Source organism: Euleptes europaea, chromosome 13 (assembly GCF_029931775.1).
Source record: "Euleptes europaea isolate rEulEur1 chromosome 13, rEulEur1.hap1, whole genome shotgun sequence".
Lineage (NCBI taxonomy): Eukaryota > Metazoa > Chordata > Lepidosauria > Squamata > Sphaerodactylidae > Euleptes > Euleptes europaea.
This window is the reverse complement of record NC_079324.1, coordinates 4,675,722-4,702,694: the sequence shown is the minus strand read 5'-3', so window position 1 is coordinate 4,702,694 and position 26,973 is coordinate 4,675,722. Positions and strand designations below refer to the sequence as shown.

The window sequence follows — 26,973 nt, the reverse complement described above, 5'->3', positions numbered from 1 at the left end:
AGGGATGACAAAGTCGTCTTTGGTAGCTGGTTGTAGATTAACTTCAAGCTACTACAATGTTATAGTAAACTGGGTGGTTAAGCCACACTATCAGGAAGTATTGGTGTGCAGTCTACAGACACCTCTAAATAAACCAATAGAAATCTATTTTGTATTATTCCTCTGCATATCTGTCCATCTTCTAGCTGTTTTTGCCCTCACATTCACCTGTGTGCTCTTCCTCACATCTGTTGGAAGGCAGATTGTTTGCCTGATTGTTTGGGGGAAGGTCTAGTCTGGCCCTCAGCCGTTCCCGCCTCCCGCAGTGCCAAGTGCTTTCACTATGACCTGGCAGTGCCAGTTTCTCCTCATACTGCTTACAAAGAAAAAGAGGGAAAGACTTCCTTCTTCCCTTCCCGCTGTGCTGCTCCATCAGTCCCTTTGTGTGTGTGGCTGTAGAAACCACAGTTCCCAACCGTATGTGAGACTTCCCAGGGCTATTTGTAGAAATGAGCTCCTGTCTTTAATCATTGATATTGCATTCACACATGTGGCAACTGGAGACCAATTGTGAACTGATCATTTTGCATTGGTAGCAAATGGTGTTCTGCTGGCCATTCCTTTTAAAAAGCAAAACATTTTGAAGAGAAATATCCCTCCTCTCATCCCAAGTAGGTGAGATATACAACAGTTTCTTCCCTGTGGATGTCTGTAGTATTTTTAGCCTTTCTGCACTTGAACTTGAAGCTCTGCATACTCCCTTTCCTTCCTCTTGTAGTTAGAAGTGGAAGTTTCTTTGTGAATGAGTACCATTTAACTCTCCAGAGCTGGATTTTTAAAGGGCGATATAAGGGTGAACCTCAAGCCAGCTCTTCCTGTCCAGTTTTCCTTCAGTAGTCACTGCATTTTAAAGCCTCATAAGGCCTATCTGGTTCCTTCACTGTAATTTTCCAGAGTAGCAGCATGTGAAAACGGTTTAGTTCCCAAAATGGTCATTCTAAAAAAGAGAAATTAAATATCAGGCCCATGATTGAGTGGCGGTCAGTTTTCAAGATATTATGGATGATTTTGTGTGCTTGGTCTGGATTTCTGAGCCTATAACTAAAGAATTTCTGATTTAGCACTGCAAAAGGGGGTGGGATTAGCTAAGCTGCTTTTTGGCATAGGCCGCCGTTTGTGGCCTGTGTGTGCGTGATTGTGTTTGTATCCCGTAGTGTGGCTTTTTCTTTCTCTCTTGGCTCTCCACTGCTTGCTTAATCTTTTCCAGACTCCTTAAAAGCAAAACTCCATTTTAATACTGTTTAGGGTTAGAAAGCAGAATTGAGGTAAGTAAGTTTTGAACCTTTGGCTTTCCTTCCTAACTCTGCTGCCAGCACCTCTTTGTTGAGTGGGGGCTCAGCTGTGGGCCTCATTCATTGCCATGTTTTGCGCCAAAATGGCCAAACTAGAAGGCCATAGAAAAATAGTTGTGCCAAGAGGATGCATTTTTGATAGATGGATTTGAGTGCTTCAGGACCACGGAGGAGACAAAACATCTTCATATTCTTAGCAGTGGCTCCATGGCATGGCTGCCAAGCATAGACAATAGACAGCTCCTTCACAAATGACAAGCATCACTTGCTGTATGCTAAGAGTCCCCAACCTTATTGAGGCTGTGGGCATATTTGAAATTTTGAGAGCAGGTAGTGGGCACCACTGTAAAAGGCTGCCCTGGGGGCAGGGAGGTTCCAAGCCAAGCATCACCCCACGATAAAGGCAGCTGCTTCATCTGAAGCACCTCCTGCATCAAGGAGGCAGAGGAAAGCCAGGATCAGTCTTTCTTTGGGGGAAAAGGTGCTGTTTGCTTCCAGTTTCCAAAGAAAGGAGAAGGTTTGCTCCTTCTGTGGCCACAAGAGGAGGTTTCCAAGTCGAAATGCACAACAGTTTCATTTGTTCATTTGGGGCAGGAGCATCGCAGCTGTGCATCCTTGGCCACAGACAGACTTTCCTAAGGGCCAACACACATGGCACTTGTTCTTGAGATGACTGGCTTTCCCAAACCCAACTAGTTTTCCCTGCCATCAAACATCAGTGGCAGGAATGTCATTTTAAAGGAATGCTTGTTGGTGGTGCTGCTCCTCCCCCCCCCCCCCCAAAAAAAATGGCCTGGTGAGAGGAGGCAGCAGCCCCGCCTCCTCCCCAAGCAGCACTTCAAGCCAGAAAAACACTGTCTGATCTTTAAAATGACATTCCTGCAGCAGATGTGTGACGGCAGGGGAAACCAGTTGACTTTGGGAAATCCAGTCATCTCAAGAACAAGTGCCATGTATGTTGGCCCTTAGGAAAGTCTGTCTGTGGCCAAGGATGCACGGCTGCGATGCTCCTGCCCAGGGTGAGTTTTCTGCTTTGCCAGTCAGATGTTTGGGAGTAACCTGAAGCTCCCTGATGTTTTTTCCCCAGGATTCCTGTCAAGACCCTTCAGATTTTATCCCCAAGGCACAAGAAGCACATTGATGGGCGCTGTGGCTGGGGATTGCTGCAGTAATCTATATGTTGTTTGTTTCAGTTCCGACATAAATGCTGCTCCTTATGTATGTCTTTAAGTGGCTTTCCAAGGACGCTTTCATAAGCTGATGCAATAGGAGGGCGGGTCACTTTTAAGGGGCCATAAATCTCTAGCAGCACAGAAATTGTAGTTTTTTAAAACTACTGTCTGTAACTCTCCATTATGGTTTGTGAGTAATTTTCCAGAGGTGGTTTTTGAGGTTATAACTTATTTTAAACAAACAAATGTAGAGGAGCTCACTCGTAAGAGGAAAGCATGACCCAAGTGGGTTTTGCCTGAGTTTTTGCCAAAGGTACAATGATGCCTTGTTGGAACCTGCTCAGAGGCTATCAGGAATCTTGTTAGATCAAAATTATCCAAAACCCAGGAGGAGGATTGCAGGCTTACAGACACAATTTTTTCAACTTTGAAATTTTTATTCCCAACATTTCCTTAAAATACTATCCAAAACAGGCAAAAACCATTAAAATGTTACCAGAACATTTAAATAAGTACAGATCCAAGACCATAATTTATAAGTATAGACTTGTGTATATAGCATTAAGCATTATAGCAATCTATTGTAACAATGTATTAGCACTCAGCTTTCTTCATTTTTTTGGAAAAAAGACTGGCCCTCTCTGTAGTGGGGAATTGTAATGATAGACATACTAGCTGCACATTTCTCCTTACAGCTCTGCAGCTATAAGGGCTAGAGATGCTTTAGTTGCAGTGGCTCAAAAAATACTGTGTGGATCTTGAGTTCTGGTTCACATACATTGCATGTCTGGGTGGCAACAATGGCATGGTTCCGCTCCTGAGGCATCAGTGGAATTAGTTACCCTTTGCCAGAGCTGCTAATTGCAGTCAACCAAATGGAGCCAGATCCTCTCTTCTACTGCTCTGCAAAGCAAAGTTTCCTCCACTTGTGCTGCCCCCCCCCCCCCCCCGGCTGCCACCAGCTCTCCCTTTCCACACACACACAGCACAGGGCATGCAGAATGCAATGGATGAGAATCGAAAGGACTGGCTGCAGTGGCTGCTATGGACATCTGTGCATCTTTCCAATTTTATCCAAGTTGGGGGCTTTAAAGAAAACATTATGGGATAGATAGAGGGTCCACAGTTCAGTGCCCATGGGCTCCAGGGTGCCCCCGACACCTTTCCTGGTGCATGCCCAGCGTTTTTAGAATGTAGGCATGACTAGGTAAGGCTCCTGCCCAGCAGGGCTTCTGATTGGCCGTTGGAGCTCTGGTTGGCTGTCCAGATTGAACTAGCATTGTTTCAACAGCAGCTACCACCACAGTGTCGGTTTTATTCCCTCTCTTTCCCAGTGTATTTTTTTTAATTGTTCCTCTTCTCCCCTGCATTTGGGCTTTGTTTGTGTGTATCCGGCAGTCTGCTTCCATGGTGGTCATTTTGTGGCTGCACCCACCACCCTGTGTCGGAATCCCAAAGGTGCCCGCAGGCCGTAAAAGGTTGGGGACCCCTGGGCTAGATAGTAGGCCCTCCTCTGGTGGTTCCCAATGAGTGATGCTTCCTCAGTATTGCTTCTCTTTCCCTCTTTGCCCCACAGCCTTTTGCCACATTCAGGAAATGCTGTTTCCAGTTCCATTTCTAGGGGGGGGGGGAAACATTCTTGGTGATAATGAAATTCAGCTGTATTTGGCTGCAGTATTTTAATGTTAACTAAGCTATGGCAACAAGAGCACTGCAGACTCTTAGTTTGCTAGCAGTTTGCTTGAGTTGTACCAAGAGACAATAGAAAAATTAAGAGGGTATAATTAAGAGGGTATGTATGCCACCATATGTATGCAACGATATGGTTACAGTATAGTTCTGTGGGGACCATTTGGCTGACTGGACCCTGTCAGTCTCTTGCAATCCTGCTCTTCTTCAAAGGCACGCTGAAAAACAATCTGTCGAAAATATCCTACTTTTATCTTTGTAACAATCTTGTCATGTTGATTGTATGAAGAGTGTATTTGTGGGTTTGGGTTTGGTCAGTGTTTTCATGGGCACAAGGATTTCTGCCAGCAGAGGGCAACTTTCTCAGCTCCCCCCTCCCACAGCAGCCTGAAATGCCCCCCAAATCCTGTTCCTGGGGGGGCCCTCACCCTCTGGAACAGGATTTCCAAGGGAGGGCATTTGGGGCTCCTGTGACAATTTGTTTTTTGAGGGGGCATTTGAGCCTCTGCTTTATCCACTTCACTACCCCAGTTGGCTAACTTGTGAAGACTGACTGATTTTGCAGTGAATAATGTGACCAACTCAGTCCCACTGGAGTTGTAGGATGCAGTGGCAGCCAAATAGCTTAGCGGGTTCCCCCCCCCCCAAAAAAAACAACCCGTGGGTTAGAAGAGTTTATAGAAGACAGGATCAATCCACAGCTCTTAGTGTGCTAGCTAAATATGCTCAAAGTGCCATTAAGTCGCAGACAACTTATGGTGACCCCTCATGGAGCTGTCAAGGCATGAGACATTCAGAGGTGATTTGCCATTGCCTGCCTCGGTATAGTGACCCTGGACTTCCCTCTTGGTGTCCCATCCACGTACTAACCAGGGCGGACCCTGCTTAGCTTCTGAGACCTGATGAGATCAGGCCAGCCTGGCCCATCCAGGTCAGGACACATTAGTTAAATAGCACCTCCATTGTGAGGAACTGCTCTGTTTGTTAAATTTCTGTTCGTTTCTGTCTCGCCCGTACAAGCGGCGGGGCAGACCTTGCTGAACTTTGGTTCAGGCTTCAACTGTTGAAATCCCTGGGTAGGCCTCCTCTGGAATGTACTCCTCTCCTCGTTCCCCCTCCTTCCCCCGACCTTGGCTTCTGCTGAGATGCACTAACGAGCTTCTGAGTACTTTGATGTCTGTGCAGTAGGGTAGGCTAGCTTTCTTATCACGGCTTTCTCAAAACATGTAACCGACATCTGCAATGTAGAATTGTTTATAGTCTCACCCTTTGGAAAGAGCGGGCACTTGCAGCTTTGACCCTGACATGTAAGGACTGAGTTCTACCTGATGATTTCCAATAAACTTACCTGCTTCTGCATGGACGTCTGAGCGAGTGATTTTATGGAGATTGCACAGGGGGGCTGGCAAGCCTTACATTAAGCTGCAAGTCATTGCCCCAGTTTCCTGCTCCTGTACCACGCTTGGACAGCTATGGCAGGCGACGGGGATGACAAGAAGGAGGAAGACAGCACTGTACCCACGAAGCCCGATCCTATCCCTTCGGAAGGGAAGTCGACTGGGAAGACGCCCAGTGGAGCCGACTCTGGATCAGGTCTGGGTACTAAACCAGAGTACCAGGTTGAGTACCTGGTTGGAGTCCCCTCGAGATTGGTCGCTCTCGAGGGACGAAACGCGGGCTCGGAGAACTATGGTTCCCGGCGTCGGGTTCGAGGACGATCCGGCCCGGAAAGAAGCGCTTCTACTACACCAGATGGAAGAGGAACGCCAACAGTGGCAGGTAGAGTGGCAAGACTTGCTGGAGCGGATGGAGGCTATGAACACCGTGATGCTGGACTTGGCCCAAACCTTGGACGATTTACGGGTGAACCCGCCGCAGCCTCCTGCAGCACCGGCGGACGGGGGACAGCCTGTGGCTCCCACTCCGCCGCTCCGTCCCGCCCCACCGGCACGCCGGGACTTAAAAGTCACCTTTGATGGGTCGAGTGACCAGTTAAATTTTTTTATGGTTCAAGTGGATATTTTTATGAGGGAACAAGCTCGGACCTTCTCCTCGGATGAGTCGAGGGTCCAGTACGTTGCATCCCTACTTCAGGGTGAGGCCGCCGCCTGGATGGTACTGCAGTACGAACTCCGCTCCCCTGTTCTGCGAAGTCTCGATACCTTCATGATAGCCCTCCGGCATCGGTTCAAGGACCCGCACCTGGGTGAGAGGGCTAAAACTGCCTTGCTACAATTGCGCCAAGTGACTAAGTCGGTGGCGCAATATGCAAGCGAATTTCAGTCACTTTCAAGTAAGATTTTGGACTGCAGTGAGGCTACTAAGGTGCAGTATTTCCGTGAGGGTCTGAACCCGGACTTGAAGCACTGGACTTTCATGCAAGGTAACCCTCCTGATGTGGAAGGTTGGGTTCGACATGCAGCCGACATTGAAAATCGAAAGCAACTACTACTTTTGTCCAGGCAGCATACGGGTCGAGAGACCAAAGTCCGTAGAGACAGGCCAGGTGGTCCGAAGGACTCCCATCTCCCCTCGGGGGGAGGACCGTCATTAGCGGAACGCAGCAAACGCTTTGAGAGCGGAGCCTGTCTCGTTTGCGGAGGTAAGGGGCACTTTGCTTCTCAGTGCCCTTCCAGGCCCGGACGCCCGGGACTGCCCTGACCGGCAGCGGCTGCGCCGGAAAAGGCCCCCGCGGAGGGACAACCGCGCCACCGCAGCGGCGCACCTGGAAGACGGAGTGCACCTTCGGCTCTACAAGCGCAATCTGACCCTGGAGCATCGAAAGCTGCTGGTCCATCGGGACCATGGATTACAAATGAAACCTTGAACTCATCGGAGTCACGGATTACAAATCCCGAATTCACTTCTTCCAGCGATGAGGAGACATGGGATCAGGCGGCAAAAAACGCCGCCGGTCTGCTGTAAAAGGGGCTCCTCGGCAGACCGTTCCGGACCTTGTGCAGGGAGCTCCGATTTTGGTAAGCGATCAAGAAGACAATGTTTATTTAAAAGTTACCCTCACACGGCCCAAAGGGGAACCTGTGGTGGAAGTAACGGCCCTGGTTGATTTGGGCTGTCCTCGCACCTTGATTAGTGAGGAAGTCGCCCAACTGTTGCGGGTGAAAAGAGTGCGATTACCCGAACCCGTCCGTTTTTCTCAAATGGACGGTAGTGATTTCAAAAGGGGCCCGGTTACTCACCGCACGGCCCAGTTGTTAATGGGCATGAGGGAACATTGGGAGCGACTTCATTTTACCATCGCTCCCATCAAAACCTCCGTCGTGCTGGGAATGAACTGGTTGTTAGGGCATAACCCTTCCATAGACTGGATTGAACGAACCCTTACTTTTCCCCGCACCTTGTGTGAGCGCCATGATAAGGAAACGGTACTTGAGTGCCGGGCGGCTACCCTCATGGAACCCCCACCTCCCGAGACTGTCAAGTCCCAGCTCCCTAGCGAGTATGCTCAGTATTCCGATGTGTTTGATGTGCGGGAATGTGACGAATTACCTCCTCACCGGGATACCGATTGCGCAATCGAAGTGGTGGGGGATGGCAAGCTGTCTAAAGGGAAAATTTACCCCATGAGCCCTAACGAAAAGGCGGTGTTGCGGGACTATTTGGACACTAATTTAGCACGGGGTTTTATTCGTCCCTCCAAGGCACCATATTCAGCTCCCGCCTTCTTTGTCAAGAAGAAAACAGGGGATTTAAGACTGTGTATAGACTTTCGTAGACTGAATGCAGTCACTCAGTCTAATGCATACCCCATCCCTCTCATTCCAGACCTACTTGCACAATTGAAGGAGGGCCGGATTTTCACCAAACTGGATCTGGTGGAAGCCTACCACCGCATCCGGATACGAGAAGGGGACAAACCGAAAACTGCTTTTTCTTGTTGTTTTGGGATGTTTGAATACTTAGTGATGCCCTTCGGACTTACAGGGGCTCCGAGTGTGTTCATGCAGATGATTAATGAAGTGCTACATGATTTATTTCGCAGAGTGGTGGTTTATTTGGATGACATTCTCATTTATACAAAAACCATGGAAGAGCATGTACTGTTGGTGCAGGAAGTGCTGCAACGGTTGCGTGACCATAAGCTGTTTGCTAAAGTTTCCAAGTGTGACTTTCACCAACCTTCCCTCACCTTTCTAGGGTATGTCATTTCCCACCAGGGCTTGGAAATGGATCCCAACAAGGTTCGGGCAGTGGTCGAGTGGGACCCCCCCACTACGCGTAGACAATTACAACAGTTTTTGGGTTTTGCAAACTTCTACCGAAACTTCATCCCAAACTTTGCTCAAGTGGCACTCCCTCTTATTTCGCTCTTGCGCACGAAGGGGAAAGGGGTGGCTGCTACGTTGCCTTCGGCCAAATTACAGTGGACTTCTGATTGCCAGCAGGCGTTTGACACGCTCAAGCGGTTATTTACGTCTGAACCTGTCCTCATACATCCAGATTGTAAAAAACCTTTTGTAGTCCAAGTGGATGCTTCTGACGTGGCCATGGGGGGGGGGGCGCTACTGTAGCGGGACGAGAACGGCCAGTTAAGGCCGTGTGCTTATTTCTCAAAGAAATTCTCCCAATCTGAAATAAACTGGGCCATATGGGAGAAGGAGGCAGCAGCTGTAAAGCATGCTCTTACTATTTGGAGACATTTCCTAGAAGGGGCGGAGATTCCGTTTGAGGTCTGGAGCGATCACAAGAATCTGGAGGCCTTAAAGGGGACTAGAAAATTGACGGCCAAGCAAATTCGTTGGGCGCAGTTTTTTGCTAAGTTCCGTTTTGTCCTGAAACATGTACCAGGCAAGGACAATTCTTTGGCGGATGCCTTGTCTCGCCTTCCCCAATATCGAAATGACTTTGATCGGCCGCTCGAGTCCTTATTTACCCCTGAGCAGTTGGGAGAAGTGTCGGGATTGTCTGTTACCACCCGTTCCCAGGCTCGAGTTGAGGTCTCCGCTCCTCTGCAAGGAGTCCCGGAGATTTTCCAGCTGCGGCTGAAGGAAGCCTCGCAGTTGGAGGAGAGGGGGCAGATCCTGCCTGCGAACCTTACTCGACAGGGAGATCTTTGGCTTCAGGGGAATAGACTTTACGTGCCTGAGACTTTGAGAAAAGAGGTGTTGGAAATGGTGCATGGGGCCAAACTGGCAGGACATTTTGGGTTTGTCAAGTCATTGCATTTACTGCGGCGTCAATTTTGGTGGCCAGGCATGAGAGCCAATGTTGAACTGTTTGTGCGCAGCTGCCCCACCTGCGCCACCACAAAGAAACGCATGGGGAAGCCCCCGGGTCTTCTTAAACCCTTAGAAACCCCGACCATGCCTTGGGAAGTAATAGCTATGGACTTTATCACCGATCTACCACCAATTCAGGGTAAAACTGTTTTGTGGGTGATAACTGACTTATTTTCCAAACAGGTTCATTTTGTTCCGTGTGCTGGATTGCCCTCAGCTCAAAAATTAGCACGGTTGTTTGTTAATCATGTGGTGAAACTGCATTCGGTTCCCCGGAAGGTCCTCTCTGACAGGGGCCCCAGTTTGTAGCCAAATTTTGGAAGGCTTTTCTGAAAGTGATGGGGGTAAAAGAACAAGGTTTGTCTTTAGCCTACCATCCTCAAACTGATGGGCAGACTGAGCGTGTAAATGCTGTTGTGGAATGTTACTTACGGTGTTATGTAAATTACCACCAGGACAATTGGGTGGACCTGTTGCCTTTTGCTGAATATGCCTATAACAACGCCCCTCATTCCTCCACAGGTTTCAGTCCCTTTCAAGTGGTGTATGGGAAGGAGTTTGGTCCCTTTGGTTCCACTACCATTACGCCCGAGTTGGAAGGGGTGCAAGGGGTTCAGGACTGGGTGCAAGTGGTGCAAACAACCTGGCCCTGGTTGCAAAAGAATCTGGAGAGGGCGAAACGCAAGTACAAGGACCAAGCCGATAAACATCGGTCTCCTGGGTGGGAACTCAAGGTGGGTGATCAGGTGTACCTCTCCACCAAGAATCTACGATCGCTTCGTCCTTGTAAAAAACTCAGTGACAAGTATGTAGGTCCTTATCCGATCACCCGAGTGATCAATGACGTCACGGTTGAGTTAGCCCTCCCCAAGTCGTTACGAGGGGTACATCCAGTCTTTCATATCAGTTTACTCAAACCGTACGTTGCAGCCCCCCAATTTCATCCTCAAACCCAGCCTGAAGTTCCTACGGTGGTGGGGGGAGAAATGCATCTCGAAGTGTCTAAGGTTTTGGATTCTAAACTGAAAAAAGGGAAGTTGTTTTATTTGGTTCGCTGGAAACATCTAAGCCCCGCCCAGGATGAATGGGTGGCAGCTCCCCATGTGGCGGCCCCCCGCCTGGTGCAAGAGTTCCATACTGCCTATCCCGACAAACCACGTCCGGAGGAGTGGGGGTAGGGGGGCCTTAAGGGGGGCAGAATGTGAGGAACTGCTCTGTTTGCTCTGTTATATTTCTGTTCGTTTCTGTCTCGCCCGTACAAGCGGCGGGGCAGACCTTGCTGAACTTTGGTTCAGGCTTCAACTGTTGAAATCCCTGGGTAGGCCTCCTCTGGAATGTACTCCTCTCCTCGTTCCCCCTCCTTCCCCCGACCTTGGCTTCTGCTGAGATGCACTAACGAGCTTCTGAGTACTTTGATGTCTGTGCAGTAGGGTAGGCTAGCTTTCTTATCACGGCTTTCTCAAAACATGTAACCGACATCTGCAATGTAGAATTGTTTATAGTCTCACCCTTTGGAAAGAGCGGGCACTTGCAGCTTTGACCCTGACATGTAAGGACTGAGTTCTACCTGATGATTTCCAATAAACTTACCTGCTTCTGCATGGACGTCTGAGCGAGTGATTTTATGGAGATTGCACAGGAGGGCTGGCAAGCCTTACATCCATATTCAGAGGCAGGCTATCTTTGACAGATGCTGGGCAATAGGAGAAGGCTGTTGCCATCATGCTCCAGTTAGGAGTGAACAGAAAGGTTTGTGTGGCCACTGCTGGTTACAGAATACCAGAGCCACTGGCTGCTGTTGCATGTAAAAATTCTGGGATAAATGTGCCACCTGCTGTCTTCCTTTTTTTTATTAAATATTTTTATTGATTTATAATATTAAGTAGGGATACAGGAAAAAAGAAAGTGAGGGGGAAAGTAGCATAAAAAAATACATCTTTCTACCCCCTTATAAAATACAAATTGACATTATTTGTTGACATAGTACATTTAATCGTCAATTTAACTTTCATAACTTTTATAAGATTTTATTGTTGTTTTTTGGTTTTAATATATTCATAGAAGGGGTGCTATTTATCTTTATTTGATCTTTGAGTATTTGTTTGCAATAGTTCTGTTAAGTGAGCCATTGTTATAAATTCATACGCTTTATCAATCCAAATTTCAGTTTTTGATATTTTATCTGTTTTCCACTGTGATGCTAACACTATTCTAGCCGCTGTTATTAAATATTTTAATATAATCTGTGGGTCTTTGCTGCATTCATCTGGTATTTTACTCAAGAGGAAAAGTTTGGGGTCATATGAGATAGGTTGACCAATTATGATTTCTATATTCTTGTGAATTGTCTTCCAAAATCTTTGGACTATTGTGCACGTCCACCAACAATGGTAGAAAGTACCTCTAACTTTACCACACTTCCAACACAAACCAGATGTCGAGCTGTTCATGTTCTGGATGTCACTCGGCATAATGCACCATCTGTGCAACATTTTCAGCCAGTTTTCTTGGATCCCTTGACAGAGGGTGAATTTGAGATTTCCACGAAATAACTGTTCCCATTCATCCGTTGTTATGATCTCGTTAAGGTTTTCCATCCATTTAATTTGACATGATTTTATTTGTTCATCTTCCGTATCATACTTCAACAATAGTTTATAAATTTTTCCTAAAAGATGGTCTGTTGGCTTGCTTATCAACTGTTCAAAATCTTTTGGAACTCCCCGAGTCCAGCAGTCCTCTTTGAATCTTGAAATTAGTTGGTGGTATGTCAACCAAGGCATCTGCGGGTAGTTGATTTGTAACTCTATTAGTGTCTTGAGAGAGCCATCTGTTTTTACTGCTGTCTTCTTTTGATGCAGGTAAAGAAGAAGCATGTTTATGTGGACAAGGTGGAGAAGATGCAGCAGGCACTGGCTCAGCTGCAGGCCGCCTGCGAAAAACGAGAACAGTTGGAGCACCGGCTCAGAACTAGGCTGGAGAGGGAGCTGGAATCCCTCCGGATGCAGCAGGTACAGGGAACTCAGCTGTTTCTTCTTTAAAACTGCAAAATCTAGTGAACAACTTCCTTTTATAGCAAAGATGAAAACCAGGTGAAGGTGGTTTTGTATTTGGGTAAGAGTTTCTGGGCTTTTTGAGTATTTTCCCCCTATTTTTTCTATTTTTGCTGTTTCAAAAATGCCTTTGTTATAAAGCGATTTCAGTGTGCATTACTGCTAGCCTCTTAGCTAAGCAGTCATCTGATTGGTCCATTCCACAGCCAGAAGAGTTTTCAGTCCATGATGAGATGCACAGAGGACTTTTCGGATAGAAGGCTGAAGCCATTCTGGGGTGTGTTAGAGCCATACATCCAACTGCAGTGTCCTTTGAAAATGCCAGCTTTTGCTTGTATGAATCTTCACCTTTAAAGAAGCATTGAACCAACAAGTTACGATCTGTGTGTCTCTGTGGGTATTGTGTCTTGCCAATAGGTGGCCAGTCAGTTGGCTAACTGGCTTCATAGAATCATAGAGTTGGAAGGGACCACCAGGGTCATCAAGTCCAACCCCCTGCACAATGCAGGAAATTCACAACTACCTCCCCCCCACACACCCCTAGTGACCAGAAGATGGCCAAGATGCCCTCCCTCTCATCATCTGCCTAAGGTCACAGAATCAGCATTGCTGACAGAAGGCCATCTAACTTCTTCTTAAAAACCTCCATGGAAGGAGAGCTTACCACCTCCTGAGGAAGCCTGTTCCACTGAGGAACCGCTCTAACTGTTAGAAAATTCTTCCTAATGTCTAGACCAGGGGTGTCAAACTCCACTGTTATGAGGGCCGGATATGACATAAATGTCACTTGGTTGGGCCGGGCCATGTCTGGCCAGCCAAGATGGAGAGTGCGGGGGTTGGCTGCCTTGGCTGGCTCGTGGGCCAGATAAGAGCTCTCAAAGGGCCGGATCTGGCCCTCGGGCCTTATGTTTGACACCCCTGGTCTAGACGGAAACTCTTTTGATTTAATTTCAACCCATTGGTTTTGGTCCGACCTTCTTGGGCAACAGAAAACAACTCAGCACCATCCTCTATATGACAGCCCCTCAAATACTTGAACATGGTTATCATATCCCCTCTCAGTCTTCTCTTCAGGCTAAACGTACCCAGCTTGTCTCTTGCCTTCTCCCATTAGCGACAAGGTATGTCTCAGCCTGCCAGCATCTCTGAGTTCAATGCTACCTCACTGATGGAGCTCCTGCGGGAAAAGGAGGAGAGGATTCTTGCTCTGGAAGCCGACATGACCAAGTGGGAGCAGAAGTATCTGGAAGAAAGTGTGATGCGTCAGTTTGCATTGGATGCAGCAGCTACTGTCGCTGCGCAGAGGTAACAACAGAGTTAGGATCCTGGGGTAGAAAGGAACCTTTTAGGCCATCTAGTCCAAACTCTTGTTCAGTGCAGGAAGACATATGGCTCTCCAAGCTGTGCTTGATCTCCAGAGAGGGGGAACCTGCAACCACCACCCCTGTAATTGGTTCTGTTGTCGAACATCTCTTGACATTGGCAAGTGTCTCCTAATATTCCACTGAAGTCTGTTTTCCTGTAACTTGGGCAATTAGATCTAACCTTGCATTCTAGCACAACAGAAAACAAGTCTTTGCCCTCTTCAATATGGCAGCTGTTCAGGTATTTGAGGAATGTGGTCTCCTGTCAGTCTCCTCCATGCTAAATGTACCCAGTTCCAATCGTTCCTTGTAGGGTTTGATTTCCAGATCCCTGACCCTCTTCATTGCCTGCCTCTAATCCTGTCCAGAGTTAGGATGCAGAGCCAAACAAGAGTGGGAATAAAGATTCTTTACTACTCCCCCCCCCCCAATCCTATTAAAAATGCTTGGTATAAATTATACTGATTAGGCAGTTCTCTCGTGCATAGATTCTATTTTTCATTTTTAGAAAAGAGTGATAGTTAAGGAATGGTCTAAAGTGGACAACAATGAAAGGAGAAAGCATTTCTTGCTTGACAAAGTTGACCCTTGAGATTTTCTCCTTCCCTGCTCTGTCTAGATCAGCAGACTTAGCTGTGTCTTGGGACAGGGTTGCTTGAGACATCAGCACCTCCGATGTAGGCACACATTATCCCTAATGACAAAAGACACTTGAATCCAAAATTGGGCCTTAGCTCTCCTAAAACATTTCTATTGTTAGGATCATTCCTTCACTTAGTCAAGGCAGCCAGTAACTTGGCTTGATAGCCTTTTAAATGGGCTCCTTGTAGAACTGCTCCCATCCTCTTGTAGGTTTCAGCCACTTCAGGACTTACCCTTGGTGTTTTTTAATGAACAAAACAGTCAATTTAAAAAAAGTTTTTTTCAACAATAACCCTGAACAGAGAACATGGACATGTATTAGGGAACTGTGGGCTTATTACATATGCCTAGAAAAGGAGATGGAAAGAAATCTAATCATGCCAGCCAAGACGTTTGGTAAAAACTACGCCAAAGAATTGGAACCCTTTGCCACCCCCAAAAAACTTAATACTGCTGCTTGGCTTAACAGTTCTGTTTTATTACATATTTATTACTAATTGTTTTTGAATTAATGACTGTTTATGTTCTGAATTAGAAATCAGAAGCCATCTCAGTAACTATTATGATGTAAAGCAAGATACACTTTTTAAAATAAATGTTGCTCAGTCATGTTTTTAAAAAAGTTTTCATAGCACGAGCTTGAGCTGCAGGCAAAAGAACTTGGAAGAGACAGGCAAGGAGATGTAGATGCTGCGTTCTCAATCCTGGGAGTTGGGATCTTTGGTTTGGGCTCTGGCCTCCTTCAGTGTAGCGTTTGCATCATTTTCTTAACTTTAATGTTGTCATTTAAAAAAAAAATTATGGTTGAGTGGTTGCCAGATCTGGGGTTACCAACCTTGAAATAAAAAAATTGTAATACCTGTGTGTGTGGAGGGGGAAGCCTTTTTTTTAACAAATACCCTGAACAAATTAAATGAGCATGTTTTAGAGAAAGCTAGGCTTGATTACTTTTGTTTTGCATGCTATTTTTATGTGTCCAGGGAATATTTTATATACACAGAATAGTTGATTTTTCCGACACATCCTTTTTCTCCCTTGCAGTCAAAGGTGGTATAGTCCTGCATTTGGTGATTCTGCCGATAGTGTAGCTTGCTTGGAGTTGGAGATAGTTAAACTTCTCATTTACTCTCCCCGATGGTGTTGAAGGCAATGCCGGTGGGTGGGTGAGATAACTAACTACTAACTTTCCATCCATCACTGATCTGCTTGTTCTCAGGGATACCACTGTCATCAGCCACTCCCCCAACGCCAGTTACGACACTTCCCTGGAAGCTCGCATTCAGAAGGAAGAGGAGGAGATTCTGATGGCAAACAGGAGGTGCCTTGACATGGAAGGCAGGTAAAAAGCAGGCTGAGTGGCTGTTTATTCTGGCTTCTTGTCCAGTACAGGTGTGCCATCTCCAGTTGCAGGACCGTGGCCTGGGAGCCATTTGCTCTCTTGGTGGAGGTTTATGTGCTGTGCTGCCCTGCTGATGGGGTTTCTTGCTTCTCACTTCCACACGTCTGCATGCCTTTCGTATCCCTCACTGGGCTTTAGTTGCAATTCAGGGAGTTGATGAAAGTTTGTCATAGGAGAAACACAGGTTAGGAGAGTTACTTTACCTAAAAAATCGACAGTACTTTTCTTAGAACAAAAGAGCAAGCACAGAGAGAGACTCCAGGTTTTTTTCTTCTTTACCCCAAGAGCCTCTGAGGCATTTTGAAATCCGATTCTGTAATATGTGATCTTAATCATCAATACCTCCTAGTCTTAATTTTAAGAAAATTACAAACTTGGGGCTTTGTCAACATGCGCTGAAACATCTTTCCCCCCTTCACCTGTTTTGCACTTAACATCCTGCCTGGTGAAATGTTCCGGGGAACGCAGAAGTCTGTGCTTGCTGTTTTGTTATATTTTCGTTGGTTTAATAAGCAAGTATTATGCTACTGTTGTGGACCAACATGGTTCCATATAGTTTTTACCTCTCAACAGTTTCTTCCATCTGCTGCTAACACCAGTCCAATCTTTTAGTAAGAGCAGAAGCCTGGCAATGTAAACAGTTGTCTACTTGTGTAAGTTATGTTTCATCAAAGGAGAGGACTCCCTACCCATCTTCCCATGATTTGAAAAGGACCCAAGATCTTGCATGAGATTCCTTTTCAGCCTTCCACAGCTAATGGGGTACAATTTGATTTCTGTGTGTTCCTGACTTGTGTGTTCCACCAGATTTTCTACTACTATGAACTAAAAATGCCTTATTTTATTTATGAGAACATTCAAACAGGTAATTCACAGTGGGTAGCCGTGTTAGTCTGTTTGCAGTAGTCAAAAAGGGCAAGAGTCCAGTAGCACCTTAAAGACTAACAAAAATATTTTCTGGTAGGGTATGAGCTTTCGTGAGCCACAGAAGTAAGCTGTGGCTCACGAAAGCTCATACCCTACCAGAAAATATTTTGTTAGTCTTTAAGGTGCTACTGGACTCTTGCCCTTTTTGACTAATTCAAACAGGTAGCCATCTATGGAGATCACCCCTGCCTCACCTGGCTGTGGGAATGCCATACTTTAGTTTGGCATTGTGTGCACAGATGCTTAGTTGCCCTGTTGTCTGTTTAGATTGGGGTTGCCAGCCTGATTCCCGGCAGAGTTCCCAAACCTTAAAGAATTGTGGGTCAGGCAGAAATTTAGCAGCTTGAATCTTTTTCCATCACAAAGATGTATTTATCTCCCCTTTCTTCCAAAAATGACAATGGCAGCATGAACAACTAGGTTCAGGTCCAGCAGCACATTAGAGACCAGCAAGATTTTCAGGGCATAAGCTTTCGAGAGTCAAAGCTTGGAGCTTTTTGACCAAAAATCTTGCTGATCTCTAAGGTACTACTGGACATGAATCTGTCTGTTCTACTGCAGACCAGCACTGCTACCCTCTGAAAACTAATGGCAGCAGGGGTGTTGCATGGAAAGAGGCTCCAATATCTGGCAAGTTGTGAGGCGTGGGATTTTTCTTTCTTGTCATTTTTATTACCCAGAGCCTTTTTCATCTTCTGGAGAAGAGTCCTTGTTCAGTTCTCAGTTTGCCTTTCTCTCCAGTTTGCGCATTCCTGTTGTTTTATAAGCATCATGTTTCTCCAGCACCAAATTAAGATGATAATTTGGACCAGATCGAAATATTGCCCACCTGCATTCCTGTTGCAGGGTTAGGTATTATGTAAGGCAGAGGTTCCCAAACTGTGCTTCGTGGAGCACTTGGTGCTCTGCGAAACATCTCCTAGTGCTCCATGAAGAGACTGGAAAGAAAAATACTACTGTCGTTCAGTTTAGTGTATAGGTGCTGGGTGAAAATTAGCGCTCTATGACGAATTTCTCTCCTGAAAAGTGCTTCATGACTCAAAAAGTTTGGGAACCTCTAATGTAAGGAATTATCCCAATAAACATATGGTTCTGTCCAAGTCTGTACCTTTTTCCTCCCATTTGTCTTTTCCCCACTTAATGGGAAGGCCATTGAGTTTCAGAAACATGTTGCTCGGAAGCTGTGGCTGTCGTTGCCTAAAGTAATGAGTCAGGGTGCTCCTCTTCTTGAGAACGTGGTTCTGAGCTGCCTTTCACAGGTGCCAGGCCAGGAAGCATCCTGTACTCTGGCCTGCAACCTCTTTTTGCACCATTCCCCCCTGGCTGTCTGGAAAGAGGGCAGTAACAATGTTGCAGAATACTACCCTTTGTCTCTTCTTAGGATCAAGACTCTCCATGCTCAGATCATTGAGAAGGACGCCATGATTAAAGTCCTCCAACAACGATCTCGGAAGGAGGCCAGCAAGACCGATCAGCTGTCTTCCATGAGACCAGCCAAGTCCCTGATGTCGATCTCCAACACAGGCTCTGGCTTGCTCTCCCACTCCTCTACACTGAGCAGCACCCCCATTCTGGAAGAGAAGAGGGAGGACAAGAGCTGGAAAGGCAGCTTAGGTACTTTGTTTGTGGTCAGTTGGTGAACTTGGAGCAGAGTTCTGATCCCAGCTGGGATATAGCCTCGCACAAGTGACTTCATGGCATCCATTAGCGAGTTGAAAACAAGGCTGTGTGACAGATGACTGACATGTTAGGTAGCCGCCATGCAGTGCAGTGGTGAAGAGCACTGGATCCGAGTCTGGGAGGCCCAGGTTCAAAACTCCACTTGCTCCATGCCAGTCACTCTCTTCCTACCTCACCTCCTCATGGGTAGCTGAAAGTATAAAATGGGGAAAGGAAAACCATGTAGGCCGCCACCCTGATCTTTTTTGAGGAAATGTACCAGATAGATATAAGAGCCCCGTGGCGCAGAGTGGTAAGCTTCAGTACTGCAGTCCAAGCTCTGCTCACGACCTGAGTTCGATCCAGATGATAGCTGGCTCAAGGTTGACTCAGCCTTCCATCCTTCCGAGGTCAGTAAAATAAGGACCCAGCTTAGTGGGGGTAAAGGGAGGATGACTGGGAAAGGCACTGGCAACCACCCCGTAAACAAAGTCTGCCTAGTAAACGTCGGGATATGACGTCACCCCATGGGTCAGGAATGACCTGGTGCTTGCACAGGGGACCTTTACCTTTACCTTTTTTACCAGATAGATAGTCTCAGACGTTGTTGTTTGGATAGATGGAGGGTTGTGTGTGTGAGTGTGATTTGGTGGCAGAGAAAAAAAGTCTCTGCTTTTTATGTATTAGCTTGTTTTAAAGCATCTTTCTGGGTGAAGGCGCGCATGATGTGGGCAATGCTCGGATTTCACCAGGCAATGTGAAGAGTTGAGCGGGACCCTAGTGATCAAAGGGTGGCCACGCTGCTGCCCAGTATGGCTCTTTGCCTGTCACCATGGCTACCACAAGCAGGCTGAATCCTGTGAAAAAGAGATGGTGCTCATTTGCATAACTGGTACAAGTTGCAGAAATTGAGCTTCAGATTGCCAGGGCTGTGCCCCTCTGCTCTTGGAAAAACAGGTATCAAGCACAACACCCATTTGGCTAATAATTTTGGGGATCACCTGAGGTTATTGAAGAAGTCAAAGGCAGCTAGATTTCTGTGCAAATTATTTAACCATGAGATTACACTTCTGTTACAAACCATGCAATCCATGCAAACTTGCACAATTTTATTTAATTTTCCTAATTTATTCGTCTTGGGGTTTGACGGAATGGTGTAAACAGCCCTTTGGGTCAGGCTAGAGGGGGAAGAAGAACTCAACAGGAACTGGGAGGCTGGCTTGATGCAACCTCAGGTGACCGACTCAGAGCGTCAGAGCGCCCTTCCTGCTCTGTCAGACACTCTTACAACAGCTGAGCAGCCTAGGAAAGGCCGTAAACTAAAGCAAGCTTCCCTCCTTCCCACCCCACACAAGAGTCATCCTTGAATGCCCATTTCCCTCAGACAATAACCATATAAGTCAGATTTCCTGTTGTCCAGGCCAGTCTTGTGACTGCATGCCACTCTCAGCTGTCATCAGCAGATCCCTGTTCTTTGTTGCCTGCCTTTCCCTGTTGACCCAAATTGTGCCTATTTACTCTTGGGGAAAGAATCTAAAAATAACAGTTTAAAGATATAGATATACCTATTTTTTTTAAATAACCTGCAGGCACATATAAACCTAGTGTATCCAGGAGAAAAGCTATCCATGGGTACATTCTCCATGGCCTGCTAGTCCTCTGTATGCTGGAGGACCTGAGCGTGTGGTTCTGATGGGAAAGAGTTCAGGTATTCAGTCTCTGCTTGCAGTTTGACATATAGTACAGCAAAAGATGCCTCACTTGGGCTACTGATGGTGTCAACTTGGTTACCAAGAGCAGCCAAAATTTGTGGACTGCTGACAAGCAGTGGAGTTTTAAACAGATGTTGTGATGTGTGAGATATTGCCAAGGTTGGCCACTTTGCATATTACATAGGTCAGTGAGATGGAAAGTGCCTTCAAGTCACAGACAACTTCTAGCGACCTCTCATAGGATTTTCAAGGCAAGAGATGTTTCAGAGGTGGTTTTGCCATTGCCTGCCTCTGCATAGCAACTCTGGACTTCTTTGGTGGTCTTCCAGCCAAGTACTAACCCAGAGCCAACCCTTCTTAGCTTCCGAGATCTGATGAGAATGGGCTAGCTTGGGCCATCCAGGTCAGGGCATATAGGTCAGTACTAACCACTGACCTCTCAGTAGTGTTTGACACAGTTTACCACAATCTGTTGACCTACCACCTCACTGACATTAGATTAGGTGGAACAGTCTTGCAGGGTTGGGGTCAGAGGGTGGTGCTAGGGAAGAGGATCTCACCACGGCACCCTTTGGTGCGTGGTGTCTCGCAGGGGCCTATCTTCCCTGTGCTCTTTAACATCTGTATGTACCCCCTTTCTCAGCTAGTCAGGAGTTTCAGGCTAGGTTGTCATCAATACAGATGACATCCAGCAGTGTATGTTGATGGACTCTGGACTCTGTCCCAGAAGGTCTGGCCTGGTGCCTAGAGGCGGTGGTTGAAGCAGAGCCACCTGAAACTGAACCCATTGAGGATGGAGATCCTGTGGCTGGGTCGAGGTGGCCCAGATCAGGGGTTTCAGCTTCCCACTTTGGGCAGAGTGCAGCTAGTACCAGCTCCCACCATCAAGAGTTTGGGTATGATCTTGGATGTAATTGGAGGCCCAGATAACAAATACGGCTAGGATGGCATTTTTCCACCTCCGCCAAGCCCAGCAGCTGGCCACCTGTCCTGCACTGACTTGGCCACAGTGATGCATGCAATGGTCACCTCTAGGCTGGACTACTGTAACTTATTCTCTGTGGGGCTGCCCTTGAGGTTGCCCTGGAAACTTCAACTGATCGAGAATGCAGCAGCACGGGTCCTTACAGGGACCCCATGGAGAGCACATACACAACCTGTGCTCCTCCAGCTACACTGGCTCCAGACTTGAGTACCATCTCAAGTTGAAGGTTTTGGTACTTACCTTTAAAGCCCTAAATGGTCTGGAATCATTGTACCTACAGGACCGCCTCTCCTGATATTCCCCCAGAGAGCTTTATGCTCTTGAGAAAACAACTTACTAGTAGTCCCTGGCCCCAGAACTACCTGGCTATCCTCAAACAGGGCCAGGGCATTCTTGGCTCTGGCCCCAGCCTGGTGGAACAATGAGATATGTGCCCTGGCTTATGGTTGAGGCAGCAACAGTTCTGTATATCAGCTGGCCTCCCTCCCTCCCTTCTCCCTTTTCCTTCTCACTTCCTGTTGCTTCCCCTTTCTATTCCTTCCTCTTCTTTCCCTCTACCCTTCCTCCTTTTTCCTGTTTTTCCTCTGGTTCTCTTTTTCCTGAGCTGTCTTTTGGCTCAACTCTTTTGGAGGACCTGTGAATCTGGGGTCATTGTTGGTCACTGTATAACACCATAATGGGCCAACTCACAATTGAGAATTGTGTGCGTGTGTGTGTGTGTAGTAGGTTGTAATTAGAATGCCATCTTTTAAGCAAATTGGGTCAGGGGGTCTGATTTTATGGGGTCCAGAAGGGATCGCCCCCCTCCTCCACAGACAAATATTGCAATGTTTCTCTATGGAGGGGGGGCGACCCCTTCCGGACCCCATAAAATCGGACCCCCTGACCCAATCTTCACCAAATTTTGGGGGTCATGCAAGGGGAGTCCCTTCAAGCTATGCTGTGAATTTGGGGGCTGTACCTCGAAACATGCCCCCCAGGACCCAAAAAAACAGAATAATTATTCAGTTTTTTGGGGAATTGCCTATTCGGCTTTAGCTTTCTCCCCAGGTTTGTGCATTTGGTAAACCTGAACTGGAAATTTACCAAAATGGCTAATTTCGGGTTAATTTTCAGTGCGAGTTTATCAATATGCACAAGCCTACTTCTGAATGGTTCATAGGTGTTGGCTATATAGGTGTGAGGGGCTATCATCATGGGGGTGGGGGCTGGCTAAAAAGTGAAGCTGCCTGAACCAAGGTGGGGTGTTCAGGTGTCGGGTACCAGTCTTGCAATCTTGTCCTCTCTCTGATCCTCCCTCAGGTGTTCTGCTGGGAACAGAATGCCGCTCGGAATCCATCCCTTCAACCCCCTCACCTATTCTTCCTTCTACACCGCTACTCTCTTCGCATTCAAAAACCGGCAGCCGAGACTGTAGCACACAGACAGATCGTGGCAGTGAACAGAACAAGATCCCTGTTTCTGCTGCTACACCTCCTGCGCAGGGGAGGCTCCCTGCTATGAGTCTGTCCTACACTGCAGAGAAAGCAGGTAACTTGGGGGTTTCTGTTCTGGGGATTTCTGAACAATTGGGGGCAGGCCAATCTTTTTGGGGCATAGAACAGTCGGATGAGCTTTGAGTTGTGCATCCCACTTATGTGTTAGCATGCAGCCCTAACAAGAGATGCTAAACATACCTACCAAGGCCACTTAAGAGCAGGGATGTACAAGTCATGTCCTGATTCTGGGTCAGTTCTGGTGGTGAACATTATTTTATTTTATTTTATTGTTCCATTTGTTTATACCCAGCCTTTCTTCCCAGTGGGGACCCAAAGCAGCTTACACCATTCTCATCTCCTCCACTTTATCCTCACAACAACCCTGTGAGGTAGGTTAGGCTAAAAGTGTGACTGGCCCAAGGCCACCCACCGAGCTTCTATGGCACTAGCGGGGATTCAAACCTGGATCTCCCTGATCTTGCTCTAACTCTGTCACCACCACACCACACTGGTTCTGTGGAGTGTTGTTTTGTTTTTAAAGAGTCTATGGAAAGCAACTATGACGGAGGCCAGGTTTAGAGAAGCATGACATCATATAGCAGCCAACTTTCTGGATTGAATGGCTTCAGACTGCAAGTGGGGGATTGCATGATTAAATTATTTTTCCCCCCTTCCCCACAGTTAAAAAAGTTGCATTGGTGAACCTAGGAAACTAATTGTTGGGGAGAAGAGTTCCAGCCTACCATTCTGACTTGCTTATTTTCATTGTGTCAGAATGTAGGGGTTTTTTTGGGTAGCACTGAATCCTGCAAATCCCCCACCTGCAATCTGAATGAGTCCCAGTTCTCTCATACAACGATGTGTTCGTCTAGAGCAGGCCGTGAGCACCCAGGTGGCAAATAAGTCAACACTACTGCTAAGCTGTCCCCCAGTAGACCTTTGCTTCCTTATTTGCTACAGTGCTAAGCAGCTTCAATGTGCACTCACATCTTTATGATTTAAGTGTGCATGAGCAGGCAGGCAAATGGCTAAAACAGCTTCTGTTTCATAGGTCAAGGACAGCGTTATATAGAGATTAGAGTGTTGGACTAAAACCTAGGAGTCCCCTAAGTTCGAATCCCCGCGATGGCATTGGAAACTCACTGGGTGCCCTTGGGCCAGCTGCTCACTCTCAGCCTCACGCACCTCATAACATTGCTTTTGTAAGGATGCAATGGAGGAGGGGAAAACAGGGATGTCAGCCACTTTGGGAGAAAGGCTGGGTATAAATGTCTAAATAAATAAATTGGTTTCAGGGGAAGTGGAGCTGGGAGGTAGTATGGGGGAGATCAGTGCAGAGTAGGAGCATAGATATTTAGCTCCTTATCCCAGCATGATGTTTCCTACGTCTCTTGGAGACAATCTGCAGAGGGAAGGCTGGGATGTTCCACATGGCACCAGCGGCATGGAAGCTGTTGGGAAAAGTTGCCCTATGCCAGTGGCTGTAAATTATTATTATTATTATTAGTTTTTAAATAACTGCTGACCCTCTAGGGTTTTCAATAAAAGTGGCTGGCATTCATTGCCTGCCTCTGTGTAGCGGCCCTGGATTTCCTTGATGGGGTCCCATCCAAATACTGACCAGGCCCGACCCTGCCTAGTTTCTGAGATCTGACAAGATCAGGCTAGCCTGGGCTATCCAGGTCAAGGCCAATGTGTGATAGACAGACATATTTACTATGTGGATTGCCTAAGTTGTGTGGAAAGTCTGTACGTCACTGCTAGCAGCTGCCAAAAATGTACAGCTCCACATAGTTCAAAATATGCTCACACACACACAGAAGTGCCACCATACAGAAATGTTTATTGGTGCCTTTGACAAACTGGCATATAATGTGTAGATCATAATTCCCTAGTGGGAGGTCATCTTCACATGGGGGGGCAGAGGAGCAACCTTAACTAGGCTCAGAATTCACTGTCACGCAAAAGCCAGTGCATACACCTGACTCCCACTATCTTTTTCCAGGTTCAGGGAGATCAGGTGAATTGGGGTGTATGCGTGTAACTGCGCCAGGTATGATATGATATGATATGATATGATATATAGATATAGATATAGATATAGATATATAGATATATATAGATATATAGATATATAGATATGTGATGGGGGTTTAACTGTTATGCACATATTTGGCGTGTACTTTCTACAAGCAGTGGAGCAAGCTGTGGGCATGCACCTACCTCTACAACACTTTTGGATGGTTTACTGTGAACTGGTACTTAATGCACGTGAAGGTTCACATGATGTATTCACTGCCCTTTTCTGCAGTGGACAGAATGCATGAGCAGATCTAGTCGTGCAAGTACTGGCATAGCCCCTGTCAACAAATTTTCAGTGCATGCAGAGGTAGAATGTTGTTGCACTTTCAGCATGTACACGCCAGGGCCATTTGCTAACTGCTCAAAATCTCATTGAAATCAGTGCAAAAACTGGCTAACTTTAAACCAGAACAATGCTGGTGAGCAGTGCCCTAACTTAAATACCTTTCTGGCTAAGGCTGGTACTGGACAAAGAGCCACTGGCCAGCTTTTGAGATAAAAGACAGATCCAGATGCTCTGTCACACTTTAGCATGAGAAGAAACAGAACCCACCGTGGTGTGATCATGCTAGTAGGCGCAGTCTTGGTAGCAGAGGCAATTGCAGTTACTGGAAGCCTAGTGCTCACTGGTGGTGTCCCCACTGGACGATCCCTTTCTCTCATTTAAGTGCGTGGTTGCCATTGATCCTGTGGGGAAAAGAAAGCCTTGTGCTGGCCCTGCCCTTTGCCTACGGTGCTGGATGGCCTGGTGCTCAAAGAGAGTGGATTAATGTATCTCTGAGTGCCTCCCCCTCCCCTGAGGAGGGTCTTGCAGCACATGTGCCTTCCTGCCACTCCGTCTCTTCCCATCCTAAATACAGGCATTTTGCTACTTGGATATAAAAGCTGAAGATTTTGTTACTGGGGCCTTTTCGCCCACTTTGTAAGCTCTCACAGCTTCTTTCATTTGTGTCCTCATTTATAGATGGCTCAGTTTTCCATTCCAGCACTCTGGAAAGAAAAACCCCCATTCAAACTTTGGGGCAGGACCTCAACGATGCAGAAATGGTGGAGTATCTTATCTGAAAAAATGCAAAGCTGGAGCGAAAGAGCAAGAATCAGCCTCTCCCCCTCTCCCCCCGGACTTTTTAAAAAATTAGCAAATTGTAATAGCTGATTCATAAAGGAATGTACAGTTGTATGCCACAGTATACACTCGCTAAAGAATGGACAGGTTAACTTAAAATTTGTTCCAAAATGTTAAGGTAGATTTGGTCTTTTGGAGAAGATTATTTTCCCCAACCATCTTTTTAAACAAAAATACTGGATCTGGTAGCATCTGGATAAAATCAAGGTCTTAAATGCACTATTTTTTTTAATGTCAGTATTTTTTTAAAAAACTTGTATTTAAAAAAAGAAAAGAAAAAATCACGGTTAGGCATTGAAGTCTACATGCCTTTACAAAGCCTGACACCAGGTTTTTCGGTGGCCATACAATATCACGGTGCTGTAATTTTTTTGTTGTCAATTAAGTGTCCTGAATATTCAGATATTCCTAAGAATCAATACATGAACCTCCAAGAGATGTAAGGAAACTCTCCTTTCCTTGTGAGAGTGTGTCTGTTTTCACTTAACATTCCAGGACGGAGAAAATGTTGCGTTTTCACAATGTGTCCGCACTTCTCTATTTTCTTCTATTTCTGTCAGATACCTTGAGATGAAGGGAGTTTGCCATTTTCATATATGTTAAGATGTTTTTTTTCCCTTCAGGGTTTCACCGAACAAGCAATGTCAGCTTGTTTTGCTTGTAGTTCTGTTCTCTGCCCCTTGCATTCCATTGGTGGCCGTGTGTCAAGGCCCAGCAGGGCCTTGGAATTTTTCCGTAGCTGATGCTTGAGTCTTCACATGACCCAGAGTGAAGATTTTTCTACATTGTATTTTCCAGACTTCCAAAGTGCCTTGTTAGACTGTCACCACCTCATTCCAGGACAGCAACTTTCCTCCTGATACTTGTATATTAATAAGAATTTAATGCCTTACTCAAGGTAATAGTGACACTGGGGTCAGTTTTTTAAGTAATAAAGAAAATCTCCAGGTTGCCAATTTTACATTTTCCTAAAATGCTTTTTTTCTTTGGCACAAATTGATTGAAAACTATTGTTTACGTTGGAAATGTCACACATGTGGTAACTTCCATTTTTCTGTCTCTGGGAGCCAGCATAAATATTGCAGCATTGGGCCAACAGTTTATGTTGAGATTC

At 46.4% G+C, this 26,973-nt stretch overlaps 1 protein-coding gene across 1 annotated transcript in view; it reads left to right on the top strand.

The window, feature by feature from the left end:
- The window catches only part of AMOT (angiomotin), an 87,275-nt gene extending 61,450 nt beyond the window's left edge, over positions 1-25,825 (top strand). The window contains exons 7-12 of the mRNA XM_056859557.1: positions 12,294-12,443; positions 13,600-13,790; positions 15,708-15,830; positions 18,199-18,431; positions 22,476-22,703; positions 25,698-25,825. Coding sequence (XP_056715535.1) covers positions 12,294-12,443; positions 13,600-13,790; positions 15,708-15,830; positions 18,199-18,431; positions 22,476-22,703; positions 25,698-25,798 — 1,026 coding nt within the window. The 3' untranslated portion in view covers positions 25,799-25,825. The remainder of the gene's footprint in view (positions 1-12,293; positions 12,444-13,599; positions 13,791-15,707; positions 15,831-18,198; positions 18,432-22,475; positions 22,704-25,697) is intronic.
- The last annotated feature ends 1,148 nt before the right edge of the window (positions 25,826-26,973 follow it).